Below are 11,201 nucleotides of genomic sequence, written 5' to 3'. Positions count from 1 at the left end.
TGGTTTTACTACAAAAGCATCACTACAAACACAGATTTGCTAATCAAGTGACAAATTAACTACAATATCATTCACAGGCGACACATCAACACCCTCCGGTGTGAAACACAACCGACGCTTATCCGAAACGTGGAGAGCTGTGTGGGGGGGAGGCAGCATTCATGACACGAACAACCAGCCTCATCCGTCTTCCGTAACTGCAAGTCCAGGTTCCTGGTGAGCTGGGAGCCCCATTAAGGTACAAGACAGGAAAATGTTGCTTCACATTGCTTCACAATGTTGCTTCACACCGATTTCCCCATAGCGGCGAGTGTGGGGGCTGCCGTCTGGGATACACCCTGCCCTGTGCCCCGGGCTCACATTCTCAGGTCACCCAGACCCTGGGCCAGCTTAGGACCTGCAGCGGAAATAGGTACGAACCAGACAAGACTAAAGCCAACATCTATGAGCACTCTCATTTGTGGGGAAAAATTAATGTTATATTATTAGTACTGGTTATTTCAAGTATAGCGCGTTCAATCTCTTATTGTAATAAAGTAAATGTGATATTACAAGATGAATGTATTGATAAGCAGTATAATGGAATTGACAGTTACTCTTTTCTTCTATCTTAAAATAATGTTAAAGAAATTATGAAGTTGTGTCTCAACTGTGCTTTAAATTCGACTCTTCTGCTGAATAAATTAAAACGTAAATAAACGTGACATTGTAACAAATCTGGCGCCTGGGATGTAACGTCACAGTCATGCCGAGCGGGGTGACCTCAGATCTTCTGCGTCACCAGGTATCCCCGTTTCTGTGGCTGGCAGTGGGCGTGTCCAGCGTGGTGGGGAACGAGCCTATCAAATGCCAAGCTGTCTGGAGTGGGACGGCGCTTTCATCAAACGTATTTAAGTTTGAAACGCGTCGGTGAACCTGTTCTTAAGGTCTCATCCATTTGGCATTAGCTTCTATTTGTGATGAAACGACGTGGGTTACCGCTAATTTACTGTTATAAAGTGCTTCGGAGTTTTCTTTTGGTTTGTTACTGCTAAGTGCCACTGAGATCTGCAGCCTGGTTCCTGCTGTCGGCGTTACTGTTTGTGGGATCTGTTATCCTGAGAAGGAATCCATTGCTAAGGCGTGTGAACGCTGCATTGACGAGTGAGTAGATCACATGTGGCTACCATTCACTGGCATCGATTGTTTTTCTTAACAAGAAACTGAATGGGTCTTTTCTGGCGTTTTTGCAGATGTAGAATGGACAGCGACGATCTAACGAAGTTGTGGTATATTTGGTAAGTTTCTTTAAAGATTCTTGCAGTCACTTACGGCTTTAATTTTGTAATCAACCCTCCAGATTAATGGCACCTTTTTTATTAAAAATTAACAAACTGACCGTTGCGTTATAACTTAATGTCCAGCAATCGGACACGTGTATTTGCGCATCTGTCGTAGATTTATTTCGAAGTTAATTTTTTTTTTCTTTAGGTTTATTTTAATAATAATGGGCACCCTGCTCATGTGCGGAATCATCGCCGGCTGTGTGAAGATGTGCTGCAGGTCCAGCAAGCCGCCGGTGCCCACATGCCCCGGGCAGCGTTTCGAGGTGGCGGTCATCGATGTGGAAAACCGAAGCGCCTTGAGCAGCATAAGCACCATGTCCTGTAAGCTTCGCTGCTTCTTTTGGCTACAGATTGTAAAGGGCACCGTACATTGGTGTTCTTCATCCGAGTGCTTTCATCGAGCTATACGGAAAATCCTCTTGCAAAACTATAGATTAACGTGTAAATATATTGTAACGAAATACTTTGATTTTTGATTTTAAGTAATATAGATTAATGCCTTCTTTGCGACTGACTTTTAACGAAACCAATCTCCACCCCCACCCCCAGCTTTCTCCCACCGTCTTCCTGGTGAACCTTCACCCCGAATCTTCACTGCAGGGCTGAGAAGCCCCCTTTCACCTCCGCCGTACAGTCTCTATGCCATGGAGAGCCCTCCGCAATACGACGAAGCGCTGAAAATGCCCGCTGACAAGACTGTCGTTGTGCCCAGGGCCCTGGAGGACCCGCACGTGGCCCCAGAGGTCTCTGGGGTGCAGGAGTCAGTGGACACAGTCGACAGACAGCAGCCCGCTCGGGACGACCCCCCGGAATCGGAATCTCAGAATGCTACGTCGTATGAAGAGGAGGAACCCCCGGAATATCACCTGCATGACCCCATGGCAGAGGAGAACTTCACTGAAATAAGCTTGACAGAGCCCTGATGCCCACGCCCAGAAAATGCTTTCAGCCAGGGCCATTTGCTGCAGTGCTCCTATCTGCCCTTCCAGTGGCTCAGCAGACTGGTTTTTAATCCTTCCATACCGCTGGATATCTTAAGTGAAGAAATTCAGAAGAAAGTAGCAGACAAATCAGGGTACGAAAGATGGGATCCTTTTCTGGGGTTTAACCCAGTGACCTTTCGGTCGGTTCAGTCCCTTCACCACATTCACTGCTTTCTGCCTGTGGTGCAGGATGGGTCAGTTACCCCTGAAGTCTGGCACTATCTGGAAGGGTATGAAGATTCTGAAATTCAGTGGGAACAAACTTTTTACTCCATGATTTGAAGAGAAGTTCAGACACCAGCCAGTGGCTGCATATTGTGAACGGCCACACTGCCCCTCATTAACCTTGAAGTGTTTTGCCAGCAACTGGTTGTTCTTGCTCAGCTGCAGCCGTGTTTGCCGTCGTTTACAGTTATGGTTGCCTGGAGTTCACATGACCGGAGTTGTTGCTTGGATAAAGGGTGAAAGCAGAGGACTGGCCTCATTGTCCTGGGTCTGTAACTTCCTCGTCTGATTGTAAGAAGCAATGAGAAATAAGCACTTTAACATTTACTGCTTTCTTCTCTTGCAAATCTGCTGTAATTGCAAGTTGGACAAAGCAACGGGACATTATTTAAGGACTCCGTTCTCTGAGTGCTGACATTTTCAGGGATTAAGCTAATGTGACAAAGGACTGCTGGCTGTTAACTTTTAAATCTTGGAAATACAAACTTGTTTCTTATTTAAAACTTGCTGCACATATCATTAAAGCATTATTTACTGAAACAGTGTAGCCAGGAGTTAATTTATGTTGATTAGCAGTTTTAAATTGTAATTTACACTTGTATGATGGATACTTTTATTTATTGACATATGTGATGTACATTTTGTACATTTTTAAATGCCTTTTTCCAGTGCTACAGTAGCACATTCATTCTGGGGGAGAACTAGACTACGGGGAAACATTTAAATGAAACGTTTGTTTTAAACGGTCGGTCTTTGAAAATGACAGGTAGACATTTCGTTTACTATGGGGAAGTGTAGGAGAATATACCAGCTTCATTTCATGTGGCTGTGCAGGACAGCTCTCTGCCCAGTGGAAAGGTCATAAGTATGCAAAGATGGGGATTTAAGATATTGATTTGCCCCTAATTACTAACAGATACCACTTACTGGCGTCATAGTGACCCTTCATAGGGCAGAAGTGGGCAGAATGGCCGTAGATACACCACTTTCATGATGGGCTATGAAACAAGGGGCAACATCTCAATGCGACTTGAGCACATCAGGAAAAAGTCTGGGGTGAGAATAATTGTTAGGTTGCCAAGGTAATCGTCCTATAATCCTGCGTCCTACCTGTAGGGTTAGGCTGCAAGTGGCCAGTGGGTCGGGTGATTCTTGTCGCAAGAGAAAGCGCCGTAAACCATGCCCAGTGTTTAAAGAGCATATGTTGTGGACAGCAATGTAGTGACATTATGTGAAACAGAAAGGATGTTTATGCATTCAGGAAAAATGGCTTTGAGAAGAAAAAACTGGCTTTAGTCAGAAGTCAGCGCCGTGGCGGATTAATAATCAAACGGCCAAAGGCAGATGGGCTCCTCCGGCACACAGTGGGACGGCACCGGCCACCTCGTGATTCTCTGATCCTTTCGCTTCCTAACTGGTGGAACTGGAAGTTGTGAACTGGTGGAACTGGAAGTTGTGTTACCAAAAACGCCCTGTGGCTTCAATTTTATGTATACTCCTGTAATACACAGTATTACGACGTGCGTATTTTAGTGTAAAACCTTGGGTAAGTATGGAAGAGAGAGCAGTTTAACTCAGACTCGGGCTAACAGAGATAAAACGGTACTCCCAGTGAAAGGTGTTGTAATATTACTTGTATCCTTCCGTCTGTCTTCTAGACGCCCGTCCTGACAGGGTCTCCGCGTCTGTGGCACAGGACACAAGCAGGCGTATTCCCTGAACAGGAAGCCAGTCCGTCACTGGGCATGTGCACACTTAGTCTTGTGTCGTAAATCAAACTCTGGTCCAGTAACTGGTTGTCTGATCTTGAGGTGATTAGTATTTAACTGGTTTTGTTAGTAATTTTATGTTCCAGTGTCACACCTCTCAGATCTGGTTTTAACCCTTCCACCGGCAGTGTTAATTTGTAAACACAGTTGTCCTGATAAATATGTTAATGACTGATTAAAATGTCTCCATCGGAACCTATGGCATGTCAGTCTTCTGTTGCTCTCTGAAGGCTTACATTTTAATGACTGGCAATCAAATGACAATTGGAAAGTATATGATGCCACACAAGTTGTTTGCTAACTATTCCTCATGCCAGCCTTTCAGTGCAGTGACGTCCCAGCCAGGAGGTGTTTGTGTGTGGATCATAGCTGTACAGACACGTTACGTGCTTCTTAAAGCTGTGCTGCCGTACATATAGGGAGACCGTATTGTAGCGCAGGCACTCTGTGGTGAAATTAGCCGACGGCTAAAGGTGCTCCAGAAGAGCGCCCCACAGAGGGCATGGGCAGAATTGCTTGGCACTCTCCAGCTGCCTTGGCATAGGTCAGTACTACAATGGAGCTGGCGTTCCGGGCGTCTCTTGATTCTTACTAAACACAGGTTAATTTGTGCATCTTCTGGTTATATACTCACTGTTTTGCCATTTTGTCTAATTTTGTTTCCCATAGTAAAAACAAACAGCAGTTGCTGCAATACATACAACCCCCCACAAGGTGGTAGCATTTCCTTTCAAATAATATGACGGGCGAACCATTGTACATTTCGTTTTGGTTTTGTAAACCCGGAAGACCAAATCTTACACAGTAGCGATTGTCGTCTTATGTGCTCTATGCGTCAAAGGAACACACTGCATATTTTAAATTTTAAAATCTTTTTAAGGTTAAAAAAAAAATAATAAAAATAGACCGATGTGCTTGATTACAGGCATCAGTTTAAATCATTTCACATATCATTGCAGTGAGAACGTGGCCAGCGTGAGAGGTCATTTATCTCACAACAGAGCTCATCATCACAGGATTCAACTTCCCATAATGTACGGTGTCTATTTTAGGCATAACTTGGGCAAAGAGTAAAGATGCATAAGTGTGTGTGTGCGTGTGTGTGGGTGGGGTCACAGCTAGTTACAGCTGGTCAGTACACCCTGAAAACATGTTTTCTATGTTAAAAAGTTAGAGATGCTGGAGGGTATACAGTTAATACATTTATATTTATAGAAATTGTAACACAAAATGATTTGCCATAACTTTTTTCAGAAAAGGATGTTGTATATTAGAAAAAATATACATGTTATGTGGCGGTGGTGTGAACATGTATGTGAAGAGTGCTGGGTCCCTGTGTCAGGTTGGCACCCCTTCCTGGGGTGTTATGTGGTGGCATAACGGTTATGGAAATGCACTTGTAAATGAAAGGTGGCTGGTTTGAATCCCTGACCAGCAAGGTACTGTACCCAAGCACTGCTCCCTGGATACTGAATTAGCTGCCCCCTGCTATGTCACATATAAATTAAATGTGGATGACACATTGTGTTGTGGTGTGTCAACAATGACAATTAATCACTAAATTCTAATTCATGGAGGATGGAAAACTCCTGTGGCAATTTAGGACATCATTATATCACTTTAATATAAATGTACAATGTTTAATATAAATGTTTGGTTACAATATTTGGTTTCTCTAAATTGCCCATAGTGTGTGATTTTGTGTTGGTCTATTCCCTGGAGTCCTGTTTAGGGCGCCCCCTACCGGCTGCCTTGTGTTTCCTGCGAGAAGTTCCAGCCCCACTATGATCTAGCAGTGAACAATGAGCAGGGGCGGGCAGTCTCATCCGCAAAGGGCCGGTGTGTATGCAGGCTTTTGGGATAACCTTTAGGTCAGCTAGTGTGAGGACTCTAGCTAATTAATTACCCGGACACATAGCGCCCCCTTCTGGATAAGATTGCCTACCTCTGCGATAGAGGCTTTCACGGTATTCAGCATTTCATGCACAGGTTCAATACCACTAGCGGTGGTTTTTAAATCTGAGAGCGTCGATACTGACAGGAGCCATTTGCGTTGAGTTACTAATGCTGCTCTTTACTGATGCCGATTGCATAGTGCGTCCCCTACTGGCGGACTTTAGCATTTTGGAGCCGAACATCCAGGAAGCGACTTAAAACAAACAAGGAAATAGTGAAGCCAAAACAGAAAATGTAGTGATTGGGCTGTTGGTTCAACTGCCAAAAATCCACTTAAGGAAGTATGCAGCTCTATGCCAGGGTACCGCTATGATCTATCTGCCGATCAGTCATGCGGAGTTATAAGGTCAATGACGATATGGACTGTAACTGGCGGACAGTATGACGAAACGCCGCGGTGATTTCCATAATGCTGACAGTATGCTATGCTTAAAACGATGAAGTGAAATGTTCATCCTGAATTTTGTATTTAGTTGTTTTATTTATTTGTTGGCGCAGTAATATGGTTAATATAGGCCTATAGTATTTTGTTGGTTCAGTGTGTGTACTGTTACTCATGGGCGTAATTTATGGCGGAATGTGCTTTTGCTTTGAATCCAACCTAGGCTATGTGTGTAGAGTCTGCAAGTTAACTGCATTTCCTCTTGCAGTGCAAACACATTCCGTTAGGGGAAGAATTTGTCTCAGAATTGCTCATAGTTTGCACGAGTGACCTGCGAGGCGCCGGTGTTCTGTCGAGTTCAGCTACTTTGTCAAGTTAGGCTACCGTAGTGCTAATCGATAGCCCTAACTCTAACTCTTACCCTAACCCCCCCCCCAAAAAAAACCCTTAGAACCCTAACCCCTAGAACCTAACCCTAATTCCAAAACGGCGGTACTGCACATGCGCACAAAGGCCCGATAGCACGTCTCGATAGGTAACTCAACTCGTCAGAACACCTGCATTCCCTCCGTGGTATTTTATGCTGCCTGGGGTGGGTTCATGTGACCCCGTACTAGACACGTGGTTGTAAGATGAATGGATGCTGAATCATACTCTAGAATTTATACCTCTTTCTTTGTAAACCGAACAATACACTTAAATTTGTATTTACATTTGCTCTTGGTATCGGTGCTGTGTGCATACCTGAAGCAACCCCCTCCACAATATTTAATTGCATTTAAATTATTAGACCATTGCATTTAAATTAAAGAATGCCCCCATATGACTCTCTCCCTCTGCACTTTAACATGCATAAACATATAAGCATGTCCGTTTCCCGCAATATACTCGCCTCCGCTCTGCCAAAAGGACTCGCTCCTAAAAGTATTCGGCGTCCGAAAGGAAGAGTGTCTGAAGCGGAGCCTGAGAGAGGAGCCGCCGGCCGACAGCAGGTGTCAGTGACGAGGCGCCATGCCCTGTCCGCTCTGCTCTTCCACAAACATGCTGCCAGCATTTGCTGGAGATCGAAACAGATTACAGCAAATCTGATTATTATATCCAACCTCGGTTATAAAAAGGCAAGGTCATTATGAGCTTTGGCGTAACGTAACGTCAGTCTTTTCGTAAAATGTATGAAATCGTATTACTCGACGTTCGTATTGTCGTTTTCTAATCTGACTATCTAAGCATCCGACATGGGTATTAATGTCATGATACTGCTATTTACTTAAGCTTTCTGATCATTTATTCTAGCATATACATTATTTAAAACATGTACAGGCCTACTGCTATAACATTCAAACAAATGGTCTCCGATTACATAATTAAACGTCTTAGTGATTTTAATGTTTTTAGATGCCCTGAAGTGGTGTGCAGTTAATTTATTAAATCCGGTGTCTATCTTTCCATCTTGCGGCCGCTTATCCTAGTCATGGCTGCCAACTCTCACGCATCTGGCGTGACGCTCACATTTCTGAGTCTCAGGCTCACCCAAGAAATCTCACGGCAAATCTATATTATTCCATTATAAACTAAATAATTTAGCTACATCAAAAGCGTTGGGGTAGTTTGCAAACCCTACAGTCTATTTACAAGGTAATAATACTGTTACTTGCATATAAATGCATGTGTATGCAGACTCAATCCATCCAGCTGACCAAAGTTGACGTCCCTGTCCTAGTTAGGGTTGTATGGCGACCTGGAGCCCATCACCGGCAGCACAGGCACGAAATTAGCTCATACCTTTGACAGTCCATCACAGGACACAGCAGTCAGCCTATCCGCATGTCACTGGACTGCGAGATGAGAGTAGCAGCACTACAGTGGGAACGACATGCAAACTCCACAAACACAGAAGTGGTTCACATTGTATTTCAGGTAAAAAAGAACTCTGATTGCGCCCAAGAAGCGTTTTAGCCGTTATCGATGTGTGTGCCCCTTGTTTATATTGTATGTGGTGTTGAATGTTGTAGACCTGTAAGTCATAAATATGTCAAAATATTTACGCTCTGTTGCTGTACATCTGCATTATGGAGTTGATGAGTTTGTATCTCATATTGTCAGCAGACTTGCACTTACTACACAACATTGTCATCACCATTGATGTTTCCTAATACACTTTTGGCCTGAAGCTGTACTGAGTAGAAACGTCTGCCAAGTCAGTCTAATCGTATAGGAGAGCAGAGCAATGTCAGATGTTCTCGATAGAAAGATGGTCTGGATATCAGGTATAAAGGTGTGTTACTGTATGTTTGGCACCGACGTCTTTGAGTTTTTCGTTTGACTCCCGCCCGGCCCGTCCGCCGCCTCGCTAATGGCTCCCCCGCGTACCTGTTATGGGGCTTCGCGACAGATGCATAAGAGCAGAGGGTATCCAAGGTAACCAAATCTCCGGAGCGCTGCCCAATCAGCAGCGGGCCAGCTGTGTTAAAGAGACGCCTGCTTGCCAAAGACAAGGGGACCCGTCGCTCAGTCTGCATCAGCTCCATTTGTAGCACTGCATGCTTTTGCTTTTCAGAATGCACTCATATTTCACATAGGCGTTGCTTCTAAGTGATGGAGTAAATGTGATACGTTATGACATCAAACATGCAAATATTTGTCAATCATTATGGATTACTTGTGAACAATAATACATTTTCTCCTTTAAATTTGAATGTACTTTTGGGTTATGGTCTTTAGTCCATAATCAGCTGCAACAATACTTTGCAAAATCCTATGAAATTATCTGCCTAAACTTGTAAAAGATCATTTTTTTATTCTTTTATCTATCTATCTATCTATCTATCTATCTATTTATTTTGAGGGAGTCATATTATTTGTAGAAATCTGATTTTGCAGTATGTAAAACACTAGGCCTACACGTTGCAAAACCACATTTGGCAGACTTCTGGAAAGGAGTACGGAAGTGGACATGTGACCGAGAGTTTGTGAGTCCAAGTCTCCTGATAGGCCCCTGCTGTTGTACTCTAGAATTAACTCCGGGGGCAGCTATAAAAGTAAATAGGAAGATTTTATGATTGCAGTTTTATGAATGTGCTTGAAAGTTGCTAAATAAATAAATTACTAAAATATGGTGCAGAAAACAAACGCTGGAATACCTAGCAAAACTGCCTCAGCAGGCCGCCTAATTAGCAGGACCCTAGGCAGGCCTTCTGGGAGAACCTGAGACCATTGTTGTCTCTGCAAACATTTCAAGACAAGTTTACCTGTGCTTGTAGTCTGTCTAGTACATAGCAATTTCATGGGGTCAGCAAGGCTTAAAAAAACCTTTCAGCTGTCACAGTGACTGTATACATGTTGTTTGCATGCCATTTCATATACAGAGTGTGAGCAACATTTCTGTAGAATGTTGAAAAACAAGTCGCTGAGTCTTACGTTCATTTCGTCAGTCTGTGGCATCCACTGCGCAACATGGGAGCTCTGAGTGGTGAGTTACGCCATTGGTCGATGAGAGAGAGGCCCATGCTTTCATGGTGGATATGTAGAAAGCCAGCAGTTGCACTTACCCAACAGCATCCTTGAAAGTAACAACTGCTTTCCTTGGTGTTACAAAGCATAAGTTGGTACAAGAGAGTCACCAGGTGCATCTAACCGTTACTGTTTCAGCAGAGACAGTTCCAGGAGAGATGCAGTCGTTGAAAGCCATTTAACTTTTTGTTTGCATGAATATCCACTCAAAGGCATCTCCTGTGATGTGAGTCAATCGTGTGATAGGGTGATGCACATCTTTACATCATCAATGCATTTTAAATTCCCAGCCTGTTGTTTGGTACTGGCATTGGACTATGGAGTGTGACATGCACCGGAATCCCTACATGTGTGAGATTTTGTTCTTCCAAAGCTACTTTTGCCCTCTGCCCCTACAGCTTTTTTGTGGCATATCCGGGGCAGATCTCCTGTCCAGCATGACACTGGTCGATCTGAAGCCGAGAAGGGAGCTGCATGAACTGGGGCACAGCGAGGGATTCTCTGGTCCTCTGGGCGATGGATCAGGCCTTGTTGTCTTCAGGGTCTCTAAGTAACAGAGCTGCCTCTAGCCCTCAGAGGAAAATCCTGTGCTGGATACTGCCGATAATGAGCAGCACTGTGAAGACTGATATTTTCCTACAGTGAGGACCCAGTGGAATTCCCACAAACACGCACATGGACCTGCCCGACTGCCCTTTCGCTTCACAAAAATGTTTCACCAGCCTTTCAGGCCAGACCAACCTGGCAGAGTGAGGAGAAACCCAGACTTTAAGGTGCTTCGTCAAAATGGATGAATTTGCCTTTTAATCCAAGTAGTCAGATTTTCAATTGACTTTCATTGAATTGCAATCTCATATGTCCAGGGCTGAGGGTTTGATTCCCAGCCTCAGCTCTTTGTGTGCAGTTTGCATGTTGTGTCCACTCTGGTTTCCTCCAGATATTTTGGTTTCTCTTTGCAGTCCAAAAACAGACATTTAAGAGAACTGGTGTGTCTGAATGGCCCATAGTGCACAAGCGTGTCTCCTGCCTCGTGCTTGTTTTTTATATCAAC

At 44.0% G+C, this 11,201-nt stretch overlaps 1 protein-coding gene across 1 annotated transcript; it reads left to right on the top strand.

Moving 5' to 3' along the window:
* The first annotated feature begins 865 nt into the window (after positions 1-865).
* Positions 866-3,073, top strand: LOC111834324 (transmembrane protein 52). The gene is made up of 4 exons (XM_023793470.2): positions 866-1,143; positions 1,233-1,277; positions 1,471-1,646; positions 1,875-3,073. The coding sequence occupies exons 2-4, from the start codon at positions 1,240-1,242 to the stop codon at positions 2,246-2,248; spliced, it is 588 nt and encodes a 195-aa protein (XP_023649238.1). The 5' UTR covers positions 866-1,143; positions 1,233-1,239; the 3' UTR covers positions 2,249-3,073.
* Positions 3,074-11,201: the final 8,128 nt, after the last annotated feature.

This window comes from Paramormyrops kingsleyae, chromosome 6 (genome assembly GCF_048594095.1).
Source record: "Paramormyrops kingsleyae isolate MSU_618 chromosome 6, PKINGS_0.4, whole genome shotgun sequence".
Lineage (NCBI taxonomy): Eukaryota > Metazoa > Chordata > Actinopteri > Osteoglossiformes > Mormyridae > Paramormyrops > Paramormyrops kingsleyae.
This window is presented reverse-complemented; position numbering and strand designations above follow the sequence as displayed.

Coding starts and splice junctions, on each gene's coding strand:
- LOC111834324 (XM_023793470.2), top strand. CDS start 1,240: ATGGACAGCGACGATCTAACGAAGTTGTGGTATATTTG. Junction 1,278..1,470: donor ACGAAGTTGTGGTATATTTG/GTAAGTTTCTTT, acceptor TTTTTTCTTTAG/GTTTATTTTAATAATAATGG. Junction 1,647..1,874: donor CAGCATAAGCACCATGTCCT/GTAAGCTTCGCT, acceptor CCCCACCCCCAG/CTTTCTCCCACCGTCTTCCT.